The sequence below is a fragment of the Heterodontus francisci genome, chromosome 1, assembly GCF_036365525.1.
Source record: "Heterodontus francisci isolate sHetFra1 chromosome 1, sHetFra1.hap1, whole genome shotgun sequence".
NCBI lineage: Eukaryota > Metazoa > Chordata > Chondrichthyes > Heterodontiformes > Heterodontidae > Heterodontus > Heterodontus francisci.
The window spans coordinates 201035618-201062144 of NC_090371.1; the positions used below are offsets into that span (position 1 = coordinate 201035618).

General features: G+C 44.4%; 1 protein-coding gene across 1 annotated transcript in view; it reads right to left on the reverse strand.

Moving 5' to 3' along the window:
• The window catches only part of afap1 (actin filament associated protein 1), a 331909-nt gene that overhangs the window by 122172 nt on the left and 183210 nt on the right, over positions 1 to 26527 (reverse strand). Inside the window, exon 4 of the mRNA XM_068040149.1 lies at positions 19726 to 19837. Coding sequence (XP_067896250.1) covers positions 19726 to 19837 — 112 coding nt within the window. The remainder of the gene's footprint in view (positions 1 to 19725; positions 19838 to 26527) is intronic.

Genomic DNA, 26527 nt, shown 5'->3' on the forward strand with positions numbered 1-26527 from the left:
CTGTGCATCGGTGGTGGAGGGAGTGAATGTTTGTAGATGGTGTGCCAATCAAGAGGACTGCTTTGTCCTGGATGGTGTCGAGCTTCTTGAGTGTTGTTGGAGCTGCACCCATCCAGACAAGTGGAGAGTATTCCATCACACTCCTGTCTTGTGCCTTGTAGATTGTGGACAGGCTTTGGGGAGTCAGGAGGTGAGTTACTCGCCGCAGGATTCCTAGCCTCTGACCTGCTCTTGGAGCCACGGTATTCATATGGCTACTCCAGTTCAGTTTCTGGTCAATGGTAGCCCCTAGGATGTTTATAGTGGGGGATTCAGCGATGGTAATGCCATTGAATGTCGAGGGGAGATGGTTAGATTCTGTCTTGTTGGAGATGGTCATTGCCTGGCACTTCTGTGGCGCGAAGGTTACTGGCCACTTATCAGCCCAAGCCTGGATATTGTCCAAGTCTTGCTGCATTTCTACACGGACTGCTTCAGTATCTGAGGAGTCACTAATGGTGCTGAACATTGTGCAATCATCCGTGAACATCCCCACTTCTGACCTTATGATTGAAGGAACGTCATTGATGAAGCAGCTGAAGATGGTTGGGCCTAGGACACTACCCTGAGGAACTCCTGCAGTGATGTCCTGGAGCTGAGATGATTGACCTCTAACAACCTCAACCATCTTCCTTTGCGCTAGGTATGACTCCAACCAGCGGAGGGTTTTCCCCCTGATTCCCATTGACCTCAGTTTTGCTAGGGCTCCTTGATGCCAAACCGGTCAAATGCTGCCTATATGTGAAGGGCAGTCACTCTCACCTCACTTCTTGAGTTCAGCTCTTTTGTCCATGTTTGAACCAAGGCTGTAATGAGGTCAGGAGCTGAGTGGCCCTGGCGGAACCCAAACTGGGTATCACCGAGTAGGTTATTGCTAAGCAAATGCTGCTTGATGGCACTGTTAATGACACCTTCCATCACTTTACTGATGATTGAGAGTAGGCTGATGGGGCGGTAATTGGCTGGGTTGGACTTGTCCTACTTTTTGTGTACAGGACATACCTGGGCAATTTTCCACATTGCCGGGTAGATGCCAGTGTTGCAGCTATATTGGAACAGCTTGGCTAGGGGCGTGGCAAGTTCTGGAGCACAGGTCTTCAGTACTATTGCCAGAATATTGTCAGGGCCCATAGCCTTTGCAGTATCCAGTGCCTTCAGTCATTTCTTGATATCACGTGGAATGGATCGAATTGGCTGAAGTCTGGCATCTGTGATGCTGGGGACTTCAGGAGAAGGCCGAGATGGATCATCAACTTGGCACTTCTGGCTAAGATTGTTGCAAATGCTTCAGCCTTATCTTTCGCACAGATGTGCTGGGCTCCCCCATCATTGAGGATGGGGATATTTATGGAGCCACCTCCTCCAGTTAGTTTTTTAATTGTCTATCACCATTCACGGCTGGATGTGGCAAGACTGCAGAGCTTAGATCTGATCCGTTGGTTATGGGATCACTTAGCTCTGTCTATCACATGCTGCTTACACAGTTTGGCACGCAGATAGTCCTGTGTTGTAGCTTCACCAGGTTGACACTTCATTTTGAGGTATGCCTGGTGCTGCTCCTGGCATGCTCTCCTGCACTCGTCATCGAACCAGGGTTGGTCTCCTGGCTTGATGGTAATGGTAAAGTGGGGGATATGTTGGGCCATGAGGTTACAGATTGTGGTTGAGTACAATTCTGCTGCTACTGATGGCCCACAGCGCCTCATGCATGCCCAGTTTTGCATTGCTAGATCTGTTTGAAATCTATCCCATTTAGCATGGTGGTAGTGCCACACAACACGAAGGAGGGTATCCTCAATGTGAAGACGGGACTTCGTCTCCACAAGGACTGTGCGGTGGTCACTCCTACCAATACTGTCATGGACAGAAGCATCTGCGGCAGGCAGATTGGTGAGGACAAGGTCAAGTATGTTTTCCCCTCTTGTTGGTTCCCCCACCACAATCAGCATACCCAGTCTAGCAGCTATGTCCTTTAGGACTCGGCCAGCTCGGTCAGTAGTGGTGCTACCAAGCCACTCTTGGCGATGGACATTGAAGGCCCCCACCCAGAGTACATTCTGTGCCCTTTCCACCCTCAGTGCTTCCTCCAAGTGCTGTTCAACATGGAGGAGTACTGACTCATCAGCTGAGGGAGGGTGGTAGGTGGTAATCAGCAGGAGGTTTCTTTGTCCATGTTTGACCTGATGCCATGAGACTTCATGGGGTCCAGAGTCAATGTTCAGGACTCCCAGGGCAACTCCCTCCCTACTGTATACCACTGTGCCGCCACCTCTGCTGGGTCTGTCCTGCCAGTGGGACAAGACATACCTGGGGATGGTGATGATGGAGTCTGGGACATTGTAAGGTATGATTCTGTGAGTATGACTATGTCAGGCTGTTGCTTGACTAGTCTGTGGGACAGCTCTCCCAACTTTGGCACAAGCCCCCAGATGTTAGTAAGGAGGACTTTGCAGGGTCGACAGGGCTGGGTTTGCCATTGTCATTTCATTTTCATCTTGTGCATATTTTTCAGAGTTTATGAACTTAAGGCCCAATCCCAGAGGTTTGGAAAATAGCAAATGTGATTCCCATCTTTAAAAAAAGGGATCAAGGAATGAACTATCAAATTATAAACCTGCAAGTCTTATTTCCATTGTTGCAAAAGTGTTAGAATATATTGTGAGGGATGATATTAGGGAGCATCTTCAGGGGCATGAGCTAATCCAAGACAGTTAGCATGGTTTTAGTAGTGGGAGACCCTATTTCCTTTTACTCCTTGACATATCAAACAATAACTTTTCTCTCTACAACATGCTATTAGGATTTTGCTAAATGTTTTTGCTTCCTTATGAAGGGCAACATTGGGAAATTAAGAATCTTTCCTGGGAGGTATATGATCTCACATTGTAGATCTGCAATTGTAAATTTCTGGAAGAAACACACAGCACTACCTTCTGGATTGCTGCTGTAAACTGAATCTTTATTAATCGACTTCCTCTATGGCACACTGCACATGCTACACCAAGCATGTATGGTGGCCTCAAATGAACAAACACTACATATCAAATGAGCAATACACTACCACCCTCCCCTTCTTGGTAAGTGAATATTTCAATGGTTTGCTTACATTATTCAGTTTGGTCATTACTTCAGCTTGTAACATAATCGCTTAGGTATGGCAGAATATCCTAGGGGGTTGTTTGCTTTCTGACATACCCATCACATTTTACAAGCACTTTGAGTCCTGGCTTTAGTGATGCAATTTTGAATTTAATGTTTTGCTCTGCTTGTGTTTTCATGTGATCTGTCCTCGATCACACTCGTATACATGTTGATCATTAGCTTTGCGGGGTAGCTCAGGAAGACATGTGCGTATAGGATGTGTGATGGTGAATATAGCTGGAGGCTTTCCAGCAGTTGATTGAGGAGTCACTCTGTAATTGCAAAGAAAACAATACATCTCCTGTTTCCACGACTTGTTCTCAGCAATAGCTGTATGGATCACTTTTTCAAGGTATACATGAATCTCTCAACTCCATTAGCTCTTGGTCAACAGGGTGTGATTTTTTTCGTAAGTGAAGCTCGGGTAGTTTGCGAATTTACTGAACTCATCACTGTTGAATGGGGATCCATTGTCGCTTCTCACTATTTGGGGGACTCCAAACAAAGCGAACATCTGGTCACGTTTTGGGATGACTGCTTTGCTGAGGTAGACGCAACTATTTCCACGACTGGGAATCTCCTGTAGTCATCAGTGACAACAAGCAAGTGCTAGTCAGTGGGCAAGTCTGTGAAGTCGACGCAAATTTCAATCCATAGACCTGTAAGTCGCTGTTGAGCGGCTCACAAAGGTTTGACATTATGGTTGCTTGACATGCCAAACACTGATTGATTTCGTGCTCCACCATGTGGTCAATTCAGGGAACCATACCTTTTCCCAAAGAAGTTACTTGGTTTTCACAATTCCCTGGTGGCCCTCGTGCTATTTCTACAACACACTCTCTCAATGACTGCTGAATGACAACGCAATTGCTGCATAACGTGAGACCAAAAGTGGTTGCAACTGTGAGCCCATTTTGAACATTGTGAAGGCCTTGTAGCGAAATGCTCTCTCAATCACGTCTTTCCAGTTTTGAGATTCCATAGCTATCATACATAGCTGCAATGCTTCATCTTGTATTGTTGCCACTTTGATGTAAATTAATTTTAGCGACTTTGGCAACGTGTTTATGCTCACATAGTTAAGATTTTGTTCGGCAGTCTGTTCTTCGCGACTAGTAGGACTGGTTGTTGGCAAAGGATGGTGCACAAGGTAGTCCGCTGGGTTAAGCATACCTGGCCGATCCTCAACACAAAAAACTCGTACTCTTGTGGTTTAAATATCCGATGCTCTATTCGAGAAGGTGTCTTGCTATGTTTTTGTTGACTGGACTCACAAGTTGCCTATGATTGGTTGTCACTTCAAACTCGCTTCCATAGAAGTAGAGAATGAAAGTGTAGGATGCTCCATGTGATTACGAGTGCTTCTCTCTCTGTTTGCAAATATCGTTGTTCTACGGGCATTAATGATCTGCTTGCTGTCACGACAATCAATGGGTGACCTGCTTTGCCTTTCTGCACGAGAACTGCACCTAAGCCAACCGGGCTCGCATCCATGACTAGTTGAGTGGTTTTCTTGGGGTCGAAGTAGGCATTTGTGCAACTTGCTGACAACCACGTACAGCTTATTTGTGCAATTTAATCCATTCCCACTAGGTGGTCTCTTACATCATATCACCTGGTTTGGGGGGGTGGCGGGGTGCGCGGTGGGGGAGGTGGCAGTGCAGACAGCATAGCAAGGTCAGGAACGAAACGACTACAGATGGTGATGAGCCCAAGCAGACGTCTGACTTCATGCACGTTCGTAGGCTTTGCAGCCCTTGCAATGGCTTTGATTTTCTATAATCAGGTGATACTCCTTCAGCGCTGAATACATGACTGAAGAATTCAATTCTGCTTTCATTGAACAGGCACTTGTTTTTGTTCAGGGTGAGATTGCATTCTCGAAGACGTTGTAGGCATGCATGTGTCTTGAGCTCGCTTTCAGTGTGACCACAGATGAGAATGTCATTGCTGATATTCAGCATGCTGTCAAGTCCTTGCAGTGCAAACTGAATCATTGTGCTGAAATACCTCAGCTGCTGAGCTGACTCCAAAATTGAGCCTCTTGTATTGAAAGAGCACAACGTGAATGGAGAACACTAAGATACTGCGATTCTTCTGCAAACTCGATTTGATGGTAGCCTGCACTGAGGTTGAGTTTAGCAAAATGTTTGGCATTATTCACTTTATGATATCGTCCAATTGTCAGTGTCAAATGTCTTTCTCGTATTGGTTTGGTGACCACGTATCGATGCAGATTCTGATCTTGTTCTCGCTCTTGGGTTTCTTGACAGCTTGTATGGGTGAAATCCAAGGGGTGGGTTCATCCCCAACATTCTCAAGGTCAAGCAAGCACTGAATGCTTTCTGTCTGCTTTCTGACATGGGGACAATATTTGTCGATGTTGATGCACGACTGGACATACATTAGAATCTAAATGCAGCTTGCTTGTAACACCCTTCAGTTTGCCGATGCCCGTGAAGTGGTCAGCATACAGTTCAAGAACATTGTTGGTACGCATAGGAACTGCATGTGTGACTGCAATCATGCGCAGATCTGTTGGTGTGTGGAAATTGATTAGCATGTCACTTTCTCCAGATGTGACATAGAATACAGCATTCATTTTGCTGTCTTTGAATGTGACTGGTGTTTCAAAAGTCCCAAGAGTTTTCAAAGGTTTGTGTTGTAAGGAAGATTTTTATATTCCCTGGTTTACAAAGGCTGGGGCAGTCCTGAAGTTTGTTGAACATTTTATCTCCCATGGCGTTGACAGCATCTACTTTCAAACAGCCAATGGTCACAATGGTTGCTGTGTCCTGAAGACAGCACAAAAGTATATTCAGGGTCATCTATCTCTACATTGGCTATATTCTCTGGCAAATTTGGTGTGGTACATGTACATGGCACTGTTTTGGTGGTTTTGGTCTTGACAGTTAGTTTTGCTGATGAGCAGCAAACGCAAGCAAAATGATTGAGTTTCCCACTAGCTTTACACTGCTTGCCAGCAGCAGGGCACGCTATCTGGTGTGGATAAGTACGTTCCACAGTGGAAGCATTGCTTGGACAAGTCATGATCCTGTTTGTGAGATTGCTGTTGTTGCTTTGCAGGTGGTGGCCAGGCACATGAGCAGTGAACACTATTCACAGGAGTTGAGCTTGAAGTGTGACAGTTGCTGTTGGCAGCCTCAACTTCAGCAGCTCTGGACTCAGAGGGATAGTGATCTTGCTAACCCCAGCAGCTCTGACAGCTTTCTATTTTGCCCAAGTGCTTTTCTGCATATTTGACGAGAGAGGCAACCTTCAATTACTTGTGCTTTCATTTCCCATTCAACATGTTCAACGTCACCAAAGTCACATTTGATTGCCAGTTGTCTCAATCATATGCAATATTGATCAGTTGTCTCATTTGCTTCTTGCTTGGTTCACCAGCACATAATTGTTTCGTATATTGCATTCTTCTTGGGTGTGAAATAATACCTTCACAGTGGAGAAGCAAGGCCTTTTTTGTCTTACCATCGGTAATTCCAAAGCCCACCATTGCAACCTCGAATCATTGTAACCACATCTGCCAATGAGGGAACACAGATGAGGGCACGGAGAGCACGTTAAAATATGATAGGTCGGGCATAGCCATTGCCATCTTTATCATCAGTGCAGTGATAGTGTGTGATCAAAGCTCCAGGATAGTGTTCCACAGGCATGATTACACAGATGTTGTCAAAAATAATAATGGCAAGTGTAAGAAGCAAATACACATTTGGTGGGAGGCTACAATCCTGCAACAAATTCTTCTCTAAGATTTAAGCAGACCAAACTACCTTTGCATTGGTGTATGAGACAAGATGGCCGTCCCGCATTAGCTGCTGTGCACAAACCCCAACACTGTCTGCACTTGACAAACTGCATTATCTGGAGTTCACAACTGAAAGCACAGCAAATTTCACCTGACTATAAAGTAAATGCAGATCCCATCCTCATTGCCATTGTAAGATTTCACATTGTAGATCTGCTTTTGTAAATCTCTGGAAGAAACACACGGTACTACCTTCTGGATTGCTGCTGTAAATTGAACCTTTATTATCGATTCCTTCACTGTGCATGCTACACCAGGCAGGTACGGTGGCCTCAAATGAACAATACACTACATCACGGAGGGCACATATGGGCAGCCTATACCAGGGTTCATGGAATCTCCAAACTAGTGGCTGTATGAGATGTGCCTATAGTGGTGTAGTCACCTGCCTTTGGTACTTTAATAATGGAACCTCCTAATGAACTGCAGGGTTAGTGCTGATGGTTTCCAGTGGGCGCAACCAAGAACAGATAGAGATAATGTCCCCATGAGTTTTTTGGGCCAGTATCCAAACAGAAACTTGTTTGCTGTTGTGTTAAACTAGCCTCGCTCCCCTTAGTTACTCTGAAACATCTTAAAATACATGGCTGCCATGTTCACTCAATGATCTACTGAAAATTGTAAGTAGCTGTCCATTACAGAGGGTTCTAGCCAATCAGTGGCCCTGACCACCTATCGGTGATTTCAAACTCAGCAATCAATCAAAACCACTTTCCCAGGTTAGGGCTAATCCTTTGATGTGCGGCTAAGGAACATGTGCCCATCTGACACAAAGCAGCTAACAACACTTCTCATAATTTTGTTATACAGAAACATTTACCAATAATGAATGAAGGCAATAGTCTAAGATTGTTTCATTGCAAATAGTGGTTTCAATAGCCACTTCAGACAATCATTTGGTGAATCAAAAGAATACACACACCTTCTGCAGCCCTTTCCGATACAACTCCTCTGTTTGGAGTTGATGGCTTTCTGCTCACAAGGTCCTTTTGCGCAGATTAGACTCTTGCTGTCAGTATGGTGCTGCACATGCACAGCCTAGGTCAGCACCCGGCTTGCCAGGACTAATTTGCGCATGCGCACAAAAACATCATCACATACTGCAACATCTGCTCGCCACTCGCTCCCTGCCTTGCCACTACTCTCCCCTCAGCTGTTTGCTCCCTGCTTCACCCACTGCCCCCCCCCCCCACCCCCCCGCCCACCCCCAACGTATGTTGGCCACTCGCTCCCCACCTTCACACTACTGCCTTGGCCGCTTGCTCCCCACTTCACCGCTCCCCCCCACCAACCTGTGGGCCACTTGCTTGGGCCTCGCCGCTTCCTCCCCTCTGCTCTGCCTCTGCTTTCCTGCTCCTCCTCACTTCTGACCCCCGCTCCCTCCCGCGATTGCCACCTTTCCTCCCTGCATGGAGGAAGCTGGGTAGAGAGAGACTGAGAGAGAGAGTGGCAAGATAGGCGAGGGGCAGGGGGGGGGGTGGCGCAGGGAGATGGTGAGCTGGACGGAGCGCGGAGCAGAAGCAGGAGGGAGCAGGGAGCAGAAGCAGAGCAGAGGGGATGAAACGGCAGGACCGGGAGCAAACAGCAAAGAGAAGCACGATGGCAGGAGGGAGAGGGGTACTGTTAGGGCGGGATGGAGGCGGCAATCACAGCCACCATGGGCACTTGGGTTTCATTTGTTTTTGGTTTTGTGGTAAATTGAGCAGCACCATCTTTACTACTGGCAGTTGCCAAAAACATCGCAGACAGTGACGTTTCAGTACATGAGGCTGTATTTGCACATGTGCAAGTACTGCGCCACCTAGTGGTTGCGTTGTCAGCAAATGCAGCCAAAGACAACACCTTAATCTCCGGAATCAGCCTAGTGAACGTTCTCTGAACTGCCTCCAATGCAAGTATGTGCCTCCTTAAGTAAGGAGGCCAAAACTGTGTGCAATACTCTAGGTGTGGTCTCACCAATGTCCTGTACAGTTGCAGCAAGGCTTCCCTACTTTTATACTACATTTCTCTTGCTATAAAGGCCAACATTCCATTTGCCTCCCTAAATAATTGCTGTATCCTGCATGCTAACTTTTTGCGTTTCATGTACAAGGATACCCAGATCCCTCTATACCGCAGCATTCTGCAGTCTCTCTCCATTGAAATAATATTTTCTTTTCTATTCTTCCTACCTAAGTGGATAACCTCACATTTTCCCACATTCTACTCCATCTGCCAAATTTTTATTCACTCACTTAACCTATCTATATCCCTTTGCAGACTCTTTGGGCTGAGTTTTGTTGAAGCAGCAGAAGTCCTGCTGCCTGGGCTAAAAGCAGGAGGCGACCCCACTTCAGCTGGCAGCGGGACCCGGGTGGCATTTAATGCTGGTGGCCAATTAAAAGGCCACCATCCTTAATTGGACGGCAGACCAGCCCCAAGAGCTCAGCAGTGCTACAGCTAATGGTGGCCATTGCTGAGGCTGCAACACCAGGGAGATGGTGGCTCAATGGCCGGGCACCCTCGAAGAAAGGTAAGTGGGCTTGGGAACACTGGGACCTGGCAGGCGGGCCCTACAATTGAGGGCGGGGGAGGGGGCAGTGTTGCTGAGTGCTGGTAGTGCCTTTGCCATAAGGGCAACTATGGAGTGCCCATATGGAGGTCACCAGGGCAAAATCCTGCAGAGATGGGGAGTGGTCCTTAATTGGTCACTTAAGTGGCTCATTTGGCCCCCCCGGTGGGTGTCTGAGCTGCTAACGTTCCTGCTATTGGCAAGATGGCATAGCAACAGAAAGATGTCATGAACTGTTGCCCCTGATGGCTTCCCATGTCAGTTTGCCAGCCTTCCCGCCTTCCAGCCCGTCTCCAAAGAGCCAGGCCTTTGTGTTCTTCTCACAACTTGCTTTCCCACCTATTTTTGCATCGTCAACAAATCTAACAATACACTTGGTCCCTTCCTCCAAGTCATTAATACAGATTGTAAATTGTTGAGGCCCCAGTACTGATCCCTGTGGCAGCCCACTAGTTACGCTATGCCAACCTGAAAATGACCCATTTCTCCCGACTCTCTGTTTTCTGTTAGTTAGCCAATCCTCTATTCATATTAATACAACACCATGGGCTCTTATCTTGTGCAGTAACCTTTTATGTGGCACCTTATTGAAAGTCTTTTGAAAATCCAAATACACTACCTCTACTGGTTTCCCCTTTAGCCGCCCTGCTTGTTACATCCTCAAAGAACCCTAAAGGACTACTTCAGCTTTTTATAAAGGAATTGATTGAAACTACAGCTTTTGATGCAATATGTTCTCTCTACCCGCTCGGAAATGGCTGAGCACTGGTTAGGAGCAAATATAGGACTTCAGAGGCATGCTCTGTTGAGAGCCTGTCTATTTAAGGAAGAGAAAATCATGGATAAATTGCTGAAATTTGTCGGCAGTATGTACACAAATTCTCAATATCAAGCTGTGTTGTGAGCACAAATTTTCAGAATTGGCCCTACAATTCCAAACATCGGCCTCATTAATGTCCGATGCAAGAATATAATTACTTAGCTTTAATTAAACCTAAATACTACATCTTTACAGTCTTTGAGAATAAATGACCCATCCTCGTGGATATATTTCATGATGCATGTTTCAATATACATTAAGTTACTTATTCACATGTAATTTCATCTTCCACCCATTGACTTAATTTGCCCAGATCCTTTTCAATATCGTCATTACATGAGTCACCTGGTTACATTTTATGTCATCAACAAAGATTAGAGAATTCTAGATCCCAGTGGCGCTAGATTCGTCACTTTAAGGTCAGGTCAGGAAAAAAAAACCCGACCCAAATCCAACAGAACCACATCTGACCTGAGCCCAATCCAGACCGAGTCCTTCCATTTTTTCCCGCGCCTGACCTGACCCGAGCCCAACCCGTACTGTACAGTAAGTGTGTAGACTAGAGTCCTGATAGTGATCATTTTATATTTTTATATAAATACTGTATATTTTATAATAATTAATCACTCAGGGCCTTCCTGGTCTCTGCATCTCAGCTGCTCACTGAAACTTGCAGCAAGTATTTCAACCTGTAAAGCAGGAGTCTAGGTAATGTATAATGATATTTTCTGAGCCTTTGGGCAATTGCTGTGTTTATTTTAAGCAATACAGGTACTGGTGCAGTATGGCATAACCTGTCTGGGCAGTGACACAGTGGTAATGTCACTAGACTAATAACCCAGAGCCCCCGTCTAATGTTCTGGGGACATGGGTTTGAACCTCACCACAGTAGATGGTGGAATTTGAATTCAATTAATAAAAAGGTGTAATTTTTTGGGGGGCGGTGCAGTGCTTACCACCGCAGCCTCACAGCTCCAGCGACCCAGGTTCAGTTCTGGGGACTGCCTGTGTGGAGTTTTCAAGTTCTCCCTGTGACCGCGTGGGTTTTTGCTGGGTGCTCCGGTATCCTCCCACAGCCAAAGACTTGCAGGTTGATAGGTAAATTGGCCAATGTAAATTGCCCCTAGTGTAGGTAGGTGGTAGGAGAATTGAGGGAAGGTGCGGATGTGGTAGGGAATATGGGATTAAATGTAGCATTAGTATAAATGTGTGGTTGTTGGTCGGCACAGACTCGGTGGGCCGAAGGTCCTGTTTCAGTGCTGCATCTCTCTATGACAACTCCATGGGTTTCTGTTTAACTCGTGACCAAACAATCACTGACTTCATGGCTCCAATCTTCATCTTTTTAAACAACCTTTCAAGTCCAATTAATACTGTGTATGTCCGACGCAGACCCAGCCCGACCCAGACCCGGCCCGAGCCGAGCCCGCAAACCGGACCTGGAAGAGCGACCTGAGCCGGCCCAAAACCAACACATGTCGTCAGGTCCTGTCGTGGTCGGGTCGGATAGCAGGCTTTTACCTTAAGGCACATCTTTATCCCATTTTCCAGCATATTCTGCTTCCCATTATCAAGCTAGATGCCCGACAACTTGGGTTTTTCTTAGCATGTGTGATCGAGGTCTGATTTAGCCTGTACTTGACTTTACAAACAATAAATTTTGCCACAGTAGTCAACATTTTCTGAAATCTGTCTTGAATAAGTTGAATATACAGGCAAGCTCTTTCTTGCAACAAAATACACAGAACTCTTGTCGGAAGGGGGAAACTGGCAAAACATCAAAAGTCAATTGACTGTTAATCACTGGAAATAACAGCTAGTGTTAGGTACTAGTATAAAATGAATACCTAATAATGACTGCAATTTACTGCGCTCAATTTTTTTTGGTTTGTTTTTGGATGGCAGCTCTTGGTAATAAATCTGCATTTTCTATTCACATCTCCTCTAGAGACAGCTTTTGTTTCTTTATTGGAGTGTTACAGCCACGTGGCACGCCGTGGGTGGTTCCCTTTGTTCTCTCCCCACCTGACCGCAAGTGTATTTTTATTAGAGTTTAGTTGAAGACAGTGGGATTGTTCCAGTTCTCACTGCTATACAATGTAAATGCAGGATTCTGCAGCAGGGTATGTGCCTTCTCGCTTGGCTGTAACACAAACTGTCGGGATGTTCCTTCTCTTTTTCTATCTCTGGCGGTCTATTTTTTAAAGTTAAACTGTGTCACCTCTCACCTCCTGGTAGGAGAGGTTCTCATCTATTTCCCCATGCTGATCCCACAAGGCCCAGGACGTGGCTACTTCACACTTTCTTTGTTTGAGATGAAGACATTCAATTCTGGAAAGTTTTTAGGATGGGATGCGATTGAAACCTCTTAGCTTTGAAGATTTGTCCTTTGTCTTTGTCAGACCGTTTGAATACACAAAAGGCCAATCCCCTGTTTTTTCGGTGGTCATTCTGGACCACTGTTCACTCTTTAAAATGAAGGTTCATTTCTAAAATGTGTCACGCCAACTTGCTTTGTGGAATGATAAATTTCTTTAATCCACTGACTGGAGATCTGAATTTATATATTTTTTAAGAAATTTAAAAATCAGATAAAAGATGACTTTGCTAACAGCTTAAGATGGCCACCTAATTTGCAACAGTGTATCCTACAATGCAAGGCCTGTGAGGATGGAGACGCAATGTCTGCTCATCCCAGCAAGAACTAAGACCCAGGAGGTTTAAGGGAACTGCGTGTTCTTTTTCTTTGAGGAAGAAGAAATATTGCTAACTACTATGCTTGAATCACTGAGTGACTGTCATGTGACACGCCTCCTCATCTGTGGTTTTAAGCTTGTGTTTCTCTGTAGCAAGGAAAAGCATCTGGACTCTGACATGTGTAGGCCTAAGTGGGGGTCCCTCTCTCTCCCCTTTCCAGTTTGCAACCTTTAAATACTGCCTCTTGACTGACCACCTTTGCATACTTTGGCTACAATCAGAAACCCCGTAGGAGGAAGTCATCCACATCACTGTCTCCAAGAGACCCACCGAACCAGTCATCGACCTCCTCAAACTAAAAGCCTCAGGACCACCAAATTTAGCTAGAAGGCAGCTGAATCACCAAACCCCACAGACTGTATCACCCTTTTTTCTATCGCCTCTAATTCAACCAATCTACCCTTCTCCATTCTGTAACCTATTTGTATGTGAGGGAACCTCTAGTGTGTGTGTGTGTGTGAATGAAAGTTGGCGCATAGTTCATTATTTTTATTAGTTCGGTTTAGGTACAATAAAGTTAACCTCTTTCTTTGTTAACTCAAGAAAACCTGTCTGATTGATTCTTGTTATGATCATAGCAAGTAAGTAATCAAACACCTACTGAATTGGCCAGTGCATCTACTTTAAGAAAGAATGAAACCTGTTGTGGTCAAACTTGATTGTAACAGAAATTTGCAGGATCAAATCCAAAAACAAATGGGAAATTGGAAGCAGGAAACTAAATTGATTCCTAGCAATAATTGAAAAACTTCAATACAGGTTTTCTTGTTGTTTTCAGTGCTAGAGTGAAGTAACTTGGGCCACGTTAAAAGTCCTATCTGTTCAGGAGTTGAGGAATGTAGCTGGGTAGTTAGAGTTTACGAACCGTCTAAAAGCTGGGAAGCCCAAAAATCTAAAACTTGCGGCTAAACATTTTAAAATTGACACTGAAGAACCAGAGACAGGCATAGAATCTGAAACAGACAGAATAACATTTGCTAAGATACAGCTAGAACAGAGGAGACTAAAATTAGACCTCCCTGGAGAAAAAGAGGAGAATTCAAGGAAAGTGAAAAAGGGAGGAAAGTGAAAAAGGGAGAAAAGTGAAAAAGGGAGGAAAGGGAAAAAGAAAAAGCTTTCCAAAGGGAGTTAAGGCAGCTCGAACTGAATAGGGGAAGACCCAAAGTACCCAGTGAAGGCATCGCTACTGAGGGAACTACCCCTATCTCAAGACCGACTGCTGAACTCAAAGTTCTCTCAGTTGATTCCAAAGTTCAATGAGGGGGATGTGGAAGAATATTTGTCTCTTTTGAACAGCTTGCAGAACAGTTTAAGTGGCCAGTAAACAGCTGGACCCTGTTATTGCAAAGCAAACTAACAAGAAAAGCCCATGGGGTTTACTCACTGTTGCCTGTTGAGAGTTCATCAGACTATGAAATGACTAAAAATACTATCCTGGGTGCAGATGAGGAGGGCCTTTTTTCCCCTTTCTTTTTCCCTTTCCTCCCTTTCTTTTTCCCTTTCCTCTTCACTTTCCTTGAATTCTCCTCTTTTTCTCCAGGTACAGAAATTCCAAACCCACCAAAAACAGCCTGAACAAACTTACCTCGAGTTTGAAAGCATTAAGCAGCTCGCTTTCGACTGATGGATACGGGCACTTAAGATAGAGTCCACCGATGAAAACCCCTCAGAGTTCAAAAGCTTGCTTCCCCTTTCCATAAGAAAATACATGGAGGAACAAAAGATTCCAAGAACCAGGCGGGCAGCAATTCTGGCTGATGATTATACACCTGTTCATAAGCCAAGGGAAACCCTTCCCTAATCACCTCCAAACACCTGAAAAGGATAGAAGGTGGCAATGTGATAGGAGGATGACCAGCCATGGGCGAAAAGGGAGAATTGGAAAAACAGAGGGCCCTCCTCAGGCCAAAAAGGAAAGTTCTAAGAACAGGAGTGATATCCAGAAGCCTGTATGTTTCCATTGTAACAAGGCATGTCACCTTCGAGCTGACTGCTAGAAGTTGCAGGGAAAACCCATAGGTTTAGTCAGGGTACACCAGACCAGTGCAGGAAAAGGGGCCCTGATGGAAAGCACAGCAGACCAGGCTGGGGCATTAACTGCAGCAGTAAAACCCAGTAAACCTACCGCTGAGATTGCGGGAAAACTTAACAAAATCCCTGAGATCTTATGCCCAGAGGAAAAGTGACCCATAGTCATACTTAGGGATATGGGGCCACCCAATCCCTTCTGCTGGGAAAAAGCATGACCTTTCCCCCAGAGAGTGCATTGGATTGTAGAGTGCTAGTAAACGGTATTGGGGGAAGGTATATGCCCATACCTTTATACCAGGACCACCTGGAGTGTGACCTTGTTTCAGCACCAGTAACCATGGGGATTGTCCCTAGTTTACCTGTGGACAGGATCGACCTGCTCCTGTGTAATGATCTGGCAAGGGCGAAGGTGGTAGCTTCCCTACTGGTTTTACAGAGACCGAAAGAGGTCAAGGAGACAGAGCAGTTACAGGAAAAGGTCCCTGGCATTTTTCCTGACTCTGTGGTGACCTGGTCCATGGCTAAACAAGCTCCGTCAGAGGAGGCTGAAGTGGTACTGCAGACAGATGTCTCTACTGTCTGGTTATCTGAAACCTTCTTTGGGAGGTTAGAGGACCCAGAGGATGGGTTAAACAGGTCTTCCTTGGTCGAGGCTCAGCAAGCTGGCCTAGAGTTAGTAATGTTAGCACAGACTGCCCAAACTGAAACTGAAGCAGAGGGAGTTCCAGAGTGCTACAATTTAAAGTATGAGGTGCTGATGAGGAAGTGGAAACCTCCTCACAGACCTGCAGACGAAGAGTGGACAGTGATTCACCAGGTAATTGTGCTGCCAAGGTACCGTAAAGAAATACTGAGAATAGCCCATGAGATGCTAATAGCTGGACATGTCAGTATCAGAAAAACCCAAGCCCACATAAGACAGCATTTTCACTGGCCACAACTCAAGGATGTGGTGGAGTTCTGTAAGACTTGCCACATGTGCCAGGTTGTGAGGAAGCCTCAACCTGCAATAAAACCTGCACCCCTAATTCCCATACCGGCGTTTGGGGAACCATTCAACAGAGTGCTGTTAGATTGCGTGGAGCCCCTGCCAAAAACAAAAAGGAGGTTACCAGTATCTTCTCACCATTATGGATGTGGCTACCCGATTTCCAGAGGCTATCCCTCCAAGAACTATCTTTGCCAAGTTAGTGGCGGAGGGGCTAACCCAATTCTTCACCCAATATGGGCTGCCTGCTGAGATCCAGTCTGATCGGGGCACAAATTTTATGTCCAGTATTTTTCAAAAGGTCATGGGTAATCTGGGCATGACCCAGCTGAAGTCCTCAGCCTACCACCCACAGTCGCAAAGGTCTTTGGAGCAGTACCACCAAACCCTAAAGACAATGATCAGGTCATACTGCTATGAGTATCCCCATGATTGGGACAAAGGGATGGGATTTCTTCTGTTTGCTGCCAGGGACTCACCCAATGAGTCCACTGGCTTTAGTCCCTTTGAATTAGTTTATGGACACGAGGTGAGAGATCCTCTTAAACTAATCAAGGAGCGGTTTTAGGGACACAGGGCCAAATCTTTTCTGTTAGACAACATCTCCATGTTCCGAGAACGGCTCACATGAACCTGTGCGGTGGCTTAGGAACACCTAAAAACCTCCCAGACAGCTATGAAAAGGCAGGCGGATAAACATGCCAAGGCTAGAACATTTCAGCTCGGAGACCATGTGTTAGTGCTATTACCAATACAGGGAGAACCACTGAAAGCTCAGTTCAGTAGCCCGTACAGAGTAATAAAGAGAATTAGCCAGGTGAATTACATAATTGACACCCCAGATCATAGGAAAAAGCAAAGGCTGTGCCACATCAATATGTTAAAACGGTATCACAGCCAGGAAGGGGACAAACAAGAACAAGCCTGTCAGGCAGTCAGGAAAGAGGAGGGTGAAAGGGACAGTGAGAACGAGTTAGAGGGAGGCTGGGAGGATTTTCAAATCGAACCACCTACCATCCAGGTTAGCCAGCACTGAAATGTTAGGGAGACCTAACAAGGCTGCTCACAGCATTTAAAGGGATCTGCAGGGACAAACCAGGGTGCACAACCCTTAACTTACACGCTGTGGATGTAGAAGAGACCCCTCCCATAAAACAAAATCCCTATCACCTAGGTCCCAGGAAACTGACTCAGGTTCAAGAGGAAATTCAGTATATGCTGGAGCACAAGATGATTGAGCCTAGTCAGAGCAGTTGGAGCTCCCCAGTTCTGCTGGTGCCCAAACCCAAAGCTCAACAAGGCTCTGCATTGATTACAGAAAGATTAATACAGTGACCAGAGCTGATTTCTACCCAATTCCCCACCTGAAACACTGTATAAAGTAGGAAATGCCACACAATAGACTTGTTAAAAGGATACAGGCAGGTTCCCTTAACCACACAAGCTAAAGAGATATCAGCTTTTATCAACTCACACGGCTTATTCCAGTGCCGGGTAATGCCCTTTGGATTAAGAAATGCTCCAGCCACCTTCTAAAGGCTGATGAACCAGGTAGTGGCTGGCCTACCCAACTGTGTAGTGTACCTAGATGATCTGTTAGTGTACAGTGACATCGGCAAATAGCAAGTTCGCTAAAGCTCGAATAACTTACCTAGGACATATTGTGGGTCAAGGGCGAGTGCTGCCCAGAGAAGCAAAGGTACAGGCGCTGATAGAATTTCCCGTCCCAACGACCAAACGGGAAATAATGCGAGTTTTGGGGATGTGTGGGTTTTACCACAAGTTTGTCCCAAACGTCAGCACTGTAGCCGACCCACTGACAGACTTATTACAGAAAAAAGCAAAGGTAGTGTGGTCAGGGGAGTGCCAAACAGCTTTCAAGAGGCTGAAAGCCATCTTAACCAACAAACTGCTGCTGGCAACTCCAAACTTTAATAAACCATTTAAAGTGGCAGTTGATGCTAGTGACCTCGGGGTAGGTGCCATCCTGCTCCAAGATGATGAGTTGGAGACCAGTTGGATATTTCTCCAAAAAATTAAACAAACTCTACTGTGGAGAAGAAAGTCCTGGGACTGTTGCTAGCTCTCAAATATGCATATGTATAAATAGGTATATGTCCAAAATGGAAATATAGAGGCCACAGCTTATACCGACCACAATCCTTTGACTTTGTAGAGAAATTCAAAACCCAGAATGCAAGGCTTTTTCATTGGAGTCTGCTTCTGCAATTTTACCACCTGAAGATTATCCACATTGCAGGGGAAAAAAATGTGATAGCTGACACGTTATCTAGGGTTTAGCTCAGCATGGAACCATCCGGGATATTTTTTTAAACTGAGCCAGAGCATGGCTATGACAGTGAGACTGATGAGTGTGTGAGTACAGTTTCTTTTTAACCTGTGCGTAGTTCATTATTTTAATTAGTTTGGTTTTAAGTACAATAAAGTTAACCTCTTTCTTTGTTAAACTCAAGAAAACCTGTCTGATTACTTACTTGTTATAATCATAACAAGAACCAATCAAACACCTACTGAATTGGCCAGTACATCCACTTTAAGAAAGAATCAAACCTGTTGTGGTCAAACAAGGAGAGGGAGAAGAGGGAAGCCCTTCGACTCCTTCTCATTTGACCTTAACAAAAGACAAAGTCAGTTTTTCATAACTCTTCAGAGTTAGTCATTAATTTGTATCATTGCACTTCTGGTGTGCGTGACATGTCCCATTACCACTCCCTTTTGCCTTGTAGCATCATCTCTTTTGTCATGTAATCTGTCCTGCTTTCCACCCTATCCCGGACCTTTCCTTTTGTTCATTTCCTCCTCTTCCCCTTTCCCTCCCTTGGTACTTGCTTGAAACCTGTCCACATCTCTAACTTTTCCCAGTTCTGATGAAAGGTCATCATCCTGAAACGTTAACTCGGTTTCCCTCTCCAAAGATGATGCCAGACCTGTTAAGTTTTTCCAGAATTTTCTGTTTTTATTTCAGATTTCCAGAATCCACAGTATTTAGCTTTTGCAATTTCCTAATATCCATTAACAGTTTATGGTGTCAACTGAATTGTGACATGCATTTACATTTTGAAATCACTTGTGTATCTTTCAGATTTTATAAAATTGTAATGTAAAGTTTTTGTTCCATATTTGTCCATTTTTCATTGTAGGTATCACTGGTATTGATCATTTAGCTGCTGTGGAGATAATGATTATGGCATAATAATAGCTAGTTTATCAAATAATAATCCACTTTAATTGTTAGGAAATTAAACATATTTATGATATGCATCTTTCTTCTTTAGGTAAAACCTCTTGAAAATGCCAGCACTTCTGCACCATATGCAAGACTCAAATGCTCTCTTAATATGTTGGAGTACAATTGAAGCTGTTCTATATTCATCTGTTCATATCCTGTTCTCCAATATTCACAAATGTATTTGTGGTAGAATGCCACTACAGAAGTTCTTTTTAAAGGATGTGCAGAATAAATGTTTCTTTTGATATGAGAATTCAATGAATTTGTATAGGATTAAAAAAAACATTTAAGAAAAATAAGTGTAATGGGCATTTACCTCGAGAAGTGATGTACTCTGGAGCTTTCCCTGGACTCAGTGGCACCGCTTCCTCATAATAGCCCTCAGGCAAGGAAGAAGTTGGCAGGGGCGGTGGGCTGTTTTCTAATGGCTGAAAGACACAAAGCACTGTTATTAGGCTAGCATGGACATGCTTCCATCAATCTCTTGACATTCACTGAATACTGCAGAAATACCTTCCTCTGGAATATAAACTACAGGGAAAACTGGCTTCTCAAAAATCACATTTATAATTATTACTGAACCCAGTTCAACTATCCTTGGACAAATGTCAAATATGCATTACTTAAACCTGAATCAACAATTTTGTCCAAAAGCTTCAGAAAGAGGCATGTCAATTACATTGAAAATTCTCCCGTTATCCCCATCTGTCAGCTACATTTTTAACTTGAACAAATCTTTTAAAAAACAAGCAAAGAGGGAGAAAACAGACAAGAATCTAAACTTAAGAAAGAGGAAAACTTTGAAAATCAAAACATTTAAACTGGTGAATTCACTCAAACTAATAATGTGGGATGGGAGATTAGTTGTGCATTTGGCTGGACAGGGAGAGGCATATGGAAGAAGAAATTGAGTTTTCGTTTTTTAAATTTCAGTTCAGTTAAATAAATAAATATAAATGTCTATTTTTGGCATTTGGTTTTACCCTAATCCACTGCTTTACTTTTGCTCTTCCTCCAGCTTCTCTTCACACTACACATTATTCTGAGAGAGACCAGGCAAGGTGTACAAATGCCTCTTTGTAACTGGCTGCAAGGAGGCACGCAAAATGATACAAGTTGATGAATCCCTCCTCTCGATCTTCGTTCATTCCAACATTACCATGGTAGTTACACTTACCCCCTTTCTCCACAAAGTCTGCTATTAGGGAGAGTCACTGGACCTGAATTTAGGCACTAACAAGGTGGTAGAGATCAGGAAATCTAACAGAGCAAACTTCCACCAGATTCCTGCTGGTTTCGGTCCCTGCTATATATTCCGTTTGGGCCTGAGGCGGATGTCCAAAGCTCCCATTCAAATCAGGCAGGATCTTAATTAATCAATGCAAAACAGGAGCAGATAAAAGGGTTTCTACAGAATTTGCCAGCCCATAGGTGTGCTGGATGTACATGGGCGGGGGCAGTACTGGTCAGCTGTGGCCTGCAACCTGGTTGCAGCTTCTTACAGACATACTGCAGTGCTCATTTATGGGATGGTGTTGTGGAATGGCACAAAGGGCAACCCTCCCTGCTAGCATCTCACGCAGCTCCACATTCAGCAGCCGTTGAGGACGACGTCAGGTACTGTGTTGTACAGCCAGTTGTCTGCAGGCTCATGCCAGCACCTAGTGTTAAATGTCCCTTCATTCTGGCCTGCTACCTCTTAAACCCATGCTCCTTCAGGCTTCACAAAGTTTGCAGATGAGTTGAGGATGGCCTTGAGTGCTCTCTAGAAGCTTTCTAAATTTCTGTCCTTTCCTCATGCCACTCCCCTTGAATCACACCCATTCCTTTAGATTAGCCACACACAACGTTCCTCTTCAATACAATACAATTCACATACAAATGGCATAAGGGGATATGAGGATATTGTGGGAAAAAAGAATTGAAGTGGATGATCAGCCATGATTGTATTGAATGGCGGAGCAGGCTCGGTGGGCTGAATGGCCTACTCCTGCTCCTATGTTCCTATGTTCTACCAGTGGCGCCACCCCAGTCTTGCTTGAGTTGTGAATAATTTATGCATATGAGATTAGACCCAAAAATTGAGTGTTATAGCACGCAGATTAGAGTTGATCTGCACCTTAAAACAAAATCATCCATACGCATATTGTCCAAGGTAAATTCTGGATATCAAATTAATTTAAGATGACTTTGGACAGCCTCAACACCTGTCTAGGCATAGCCGGATTAAGACTTTCACGGCCCTTCTACGGCCCTGCACATGAACATAGGAAGATTTAAAATTTAATGATAATAGATAAATGTATCACAATTAGTCACACAGCACAATGATAAAACACAGGTGGTTCTGTTCAACAGGCTTCATGTAAAGAAGGCTTTTCTTAAAACGTATAATAGTACTACTAAAAATGTAACTTGCACAATTGAGTAAATAAATTTGCAATTTATGAAGTTAAAATTTTAACCTCGAAAACTGAAATCTGACTAGATATGTTAAAACTATGATGTTTGATTAACCAATATGTCTTCTATTTTCAAATACAAAAAGATTAGGGCAGGGGAAGAAGGGAGAAGAAAATAGGCAAATAAATTAATTGCTGGCACTGGAAAAGACTGCCTTTGTGGGAGGGAATTTTATTCTGGCAGTGGGGGTCTCAACGTCTAGAAAAAGTGACCCTGAGATCACCCCACGTCGCCTCTTCTCAGGAAGGCCCGCCGAATCTAGTGCCATTAAGGCATTTAAGTGGACAGTGGCGGGTCTTCCACAGGATCAAGGACCTCGTCTCCGGAAGTTCCACCTTGAAGAGCTGCCGGCCAATCAGAGGCCGGCAGCTGCAGCGCCACAGCATAGGCAGTGAATGCTGCTGGAGGATCACATACCGGAGGTCAAGGAGTGTAGCTGGACCCAGGCCTCAGGTAGGTCAAAGTGGGAGGGCTCTCGCGGGGATGCAGGTTGCGGGGGGCAGGGTGAGTCAGCAGCAAGGGCAGGGGGTGGCTCTCAGCGGTGGGTCTCTCGTTCAGGTCCTAAGCGCCTTTGAATGAGGGCCCTCGTCCCCAGAGCCAGGAAGCAGCATGCACAGTTATCGTGCTGTGTTTCCTGTGTGGTGACAGGGCTGTCTGCTGCTCAGCTAATTGCGGCTGTGGCGGGAAGAGGCCCATAATTGGGGGTTAATTGCCCAGTTAAGGGCTTCAATTGGCGGTAGGGCGGGAAGGCTATTCACAGGTTTTCCTGCAACAGACTAAATTTTGACATAGGTGGGATGGTGGTGGGAACCCCCCCCCTCCCACTGCTGCCACCATCCCACCCGACTTTATGATCTCCCCGCCTCCAAACCCGCCAGGCCGGACAGCATAAAATTCCCCGTGTTTCCGAAACCTGAATAATTTCTCCCTTCAAGAAAACAAGTTATTGGATTCTTCAAGTGCCTTACTTGTGGTATTGAGCCATTCAGAAAAGGAATGTACTAGAAAGTCAGTAATCTCCCAATCTCAATGATCCCTGCTGGAAAATGCACATGTAAGAATTTTACTGATGGCAAGGTTAGGTTCTTCCTTCTGCCAACGTTCACTATTTCGGTTCATATTATAAAGGCCAATTGACGAAATACTTGTTACCGTCAAGTGAGGAGGGGTCAAAGGGCTTCCCTCTTTTCCCTTTCCTTGTTTGACCACAGCAGGTTTAATTGTTTCTTTAAGTGGATGTACTGGCCAATTCAGTAGGTGTTTGATTACTTACTTGCTATGATCATAACAAGAATCAATTGAACAGGTTTTCTTGAGTTAACAAAGAAAGAGGTTAACTATATTGTACTTAAACCTAACTAATGAAAATAATAAACTATGCACCAACTTTTAATCACACACACACTAGAGGTTCACACACACACAAATAGGTTACAGTGTGGGGAAAGGTAGATTGGTTGCATTGAGAGTCCATAGAAACAAAAGGTATAGTCTGTGGAGTTCGCTGATTTGGCTTCTAGCTGCATTTGGTGGTCTTGAGGCTTTTAGTTTGAAGAGGTAGATGACTGGTTCGGTGAGTCTGTTGGATACAGCAATGCGGATTGTTTTTCCAACAGGGCTTCTGATTGTAGCCAGAGTATGCAAAGGTGGTCAGTCAACAGGCAGGATTTGAAAGCTTCCAGGCTGGGGGTGGTGGGGGGGAGCGAGAGAGAGACAGACAGAGACGGACAGAGAGAGTTTCCCCTCTCTCTGCTGCAGAAAGACACAAGCTTAAAACCACAGATGGGGAGAGGCTTGTCACATGATAGTCACTCAGTCATTCAAACATATCAGTTAGCAGTATTTCTCTCTTGCTAAAAAGAACACGTAGTTCCTTTAAACGTCCTGGGTCTTGATTCATGCTGGGGCATGAGCAGACATTTAGTTTCCCTCCTCACAAGCATTGCAGTGTAGGATACAGTGTTGCAAATTAGGTAGCCATCTTAAGCTGCCAGCAAAGTTATCCTTTTAGCTGGTCTTTTTAAAAATATACATAAATTCAGACCTCTAGTCAGTGGATTAAAGAAAATTATCATTCAACAAAGCACATTGGCGTAATACCATAGAATCAAACTCTAACAATCAACCACCACCTTCGGGAGTGGGGGCGTGGGCAAATAGAGGTAAATTAGTGGATGTGTCCTCTCTCAATCTCCCTCATATCTGTTAATTACAGCTGTTAACTAAAGCCCCAGTTCACAATGGTCCATTCAATGTACCTAATTCAGGATTCCACTTTAACAGAGTCTGGATTGAAAGTTTGAAAGAGAAAACAATTCCTACAAAAGCAAAGATATTTCAGGCAAACAGTACTTTTGCGGTTAGACTTATAACTGTGACAGCTGTGCACATTCCTTGGTGCCGATGCAGACCTTCATCAGGTTTTAGTCCAAAGGTGCCTGGTACAGTAATTGAATGAAAAAAAATGTCAATGTTGTATTGCATTCTGCTGGTGCTGGAAGGCGGTTAGAAAGGAATAAAGAGGCATTGTTGCACCAATGTGTTTTGTTGAATGATAATTTTCTTTGGTCTACTGACTGGAGATCTAAATTTATACCTTTTTTTGAAGAAATGTATAAAGAACATTTAAAACAGGATGACTGCTGGCAGCTTAGGATGGTCATCTAATTTGTAACACTGTATCCTACATGCAAGGACTGTGAGGAGGGAGACAAAATGTCTGTGCATTTCCCAGCAAGAACCAAGACCCAGAATGTTTAAAGAAACTACCTGTTCATTTCAGCAAGCAGAGAAATACTGCTATTTTTGAATCACTGAGTGACTCATGTGACAAGTCCCTCCCCATCTGTGGTTTTTAAGCTGGTGATTTTCTCTGCAGCAGAGGAGAAGCAACTGAACTCCGACATGTGTACAGCTTAAGTGGGGGTCCCTCTCTCCATCCATTTCAGCTTACAAGCTTCGAACTCTGCCTGTTGACTGACCACCTTTGCATACTCTGGCTACAATCCGAAACCCCATTTTTCTTTTTTTTTTGATTCATTCATGGGATGTGGGCGTCACTGGCCAGGGCAGCATTTATTGTCCATCCCTAATTGCCCTTGAGAAGGTGATGGTGAGCTGCCTTCTTGAACCGCTGCAGTCCATGTGGGGTAGGTACACCCACAGTGCTGTTAGGAAGGGAGTTCCAGGATTTTGACCCAGCGACAGTGAAGGAACGGAGATATAGTTCCCATTGGAGGAAATCATCTGCATTGCTGTCAAGAGAATCACCGAACCAGTCAACTACCTCTTCAAACTAAAAGCCTCAGGACCACCGAATTAAGCTAGAGGCCAGCCAAATCACCAAACTTCACAGACTGTATACCAATTTTATGGACTCTAACTCAACCAATCTACATTTCCCCACTCTGTAACCTATTTGTGTGTGTGTGTGTAAACTTGTAGTATATGTGTGAGAGTGAAAGTTGGCGCAATGTTTATTATTTTTATAAATTCAGTTCAGGCACAATAAAGTTAACCTTTTTCTTTGTTAAACTCAAGAAAATCTGTCCAATTGGTTCTTGTTATGATCATAGCAAACAAGTAATCAAACACCTACTGAACTGGCCAGTACATCCACTTTAAGAAACAATTAAACCTATTATGGTCTAACAAGGAGTGGGAAAAGAAGGAAGCCCTTCAACCCCTCCTCACTTGACTGTAACAGGCACTTAAAATATAGAATCGCAAAACCTAGAAGTTACACCCAGCATTTGGCCCATGTTACACCCAAGCATCCTCTCAATCCTCAATAGAATATGCCCAAGCTCAAAATGGGTGTAAATGGGCATAAATAATCGGGGCCCAATGAAACACCAAATCCACGCCAGTATATTTCTGACAAACGTTAAATACTTTGGATGCTGAAATTTGAAATAAAAACAGAAAATACTAGAAAAACTCAGCACATCAGGCAGCATCTGAGGAGAGAGAAACAAAGTTAACATTTCAAGTCAGTGACCTCTTGTCAGAACTGGAAAAGGCCAGAAGTGTAAGAGGTTTTAAATAAGTACAGAGGCAGCAAAAGGGGGGAAATGGAAAGAAAGAGCGAAAGGGAAGGTCTGAAATAGAGTGGAAGACAGGAGATACTAAATGACTCAAGGGATGATAGTGCAAAGCAAAAGGGGATGATAATGGGACAAATAAAGGAAAGATGGGTCTAGAGGAGCTGTAAATGGCAATAACAGAATCAATACCAGAAGCTGCAGTCCGAAAAATTAGAGTAGTAGTTATGCTCAGAAATTGTTGAACTGAATATCCAAACTGGAAGGCTGTAAAGTGCCGAATCAAAAGATGAGGTATTGTTCCTCAAGTTTACACTGAGCTTCAATGGAACAGTGTTGGAGGCTGAGGACAAAGAGGTCAGAGTGGGAGTGGGGAAAAGAATTATAATAACTGGCCCGCGGTCACCCAATCTGGGTTTAGTCTCCCCAATGTAGAGAAGACCACATTGTGAGCACCGAATACAGTATAATAAATTGAAAGAAATATAAGTAAATTGTTGTTTCACCTGGAAGGAGGGCAGGGAGGTGAAAGGGTCAGTGCTGTATCCCCTGTGCTTACATGGGAAGAATGCTGTGGAAGGGAAGTTGTACTGGGTGTGATTGAGGAGTGGG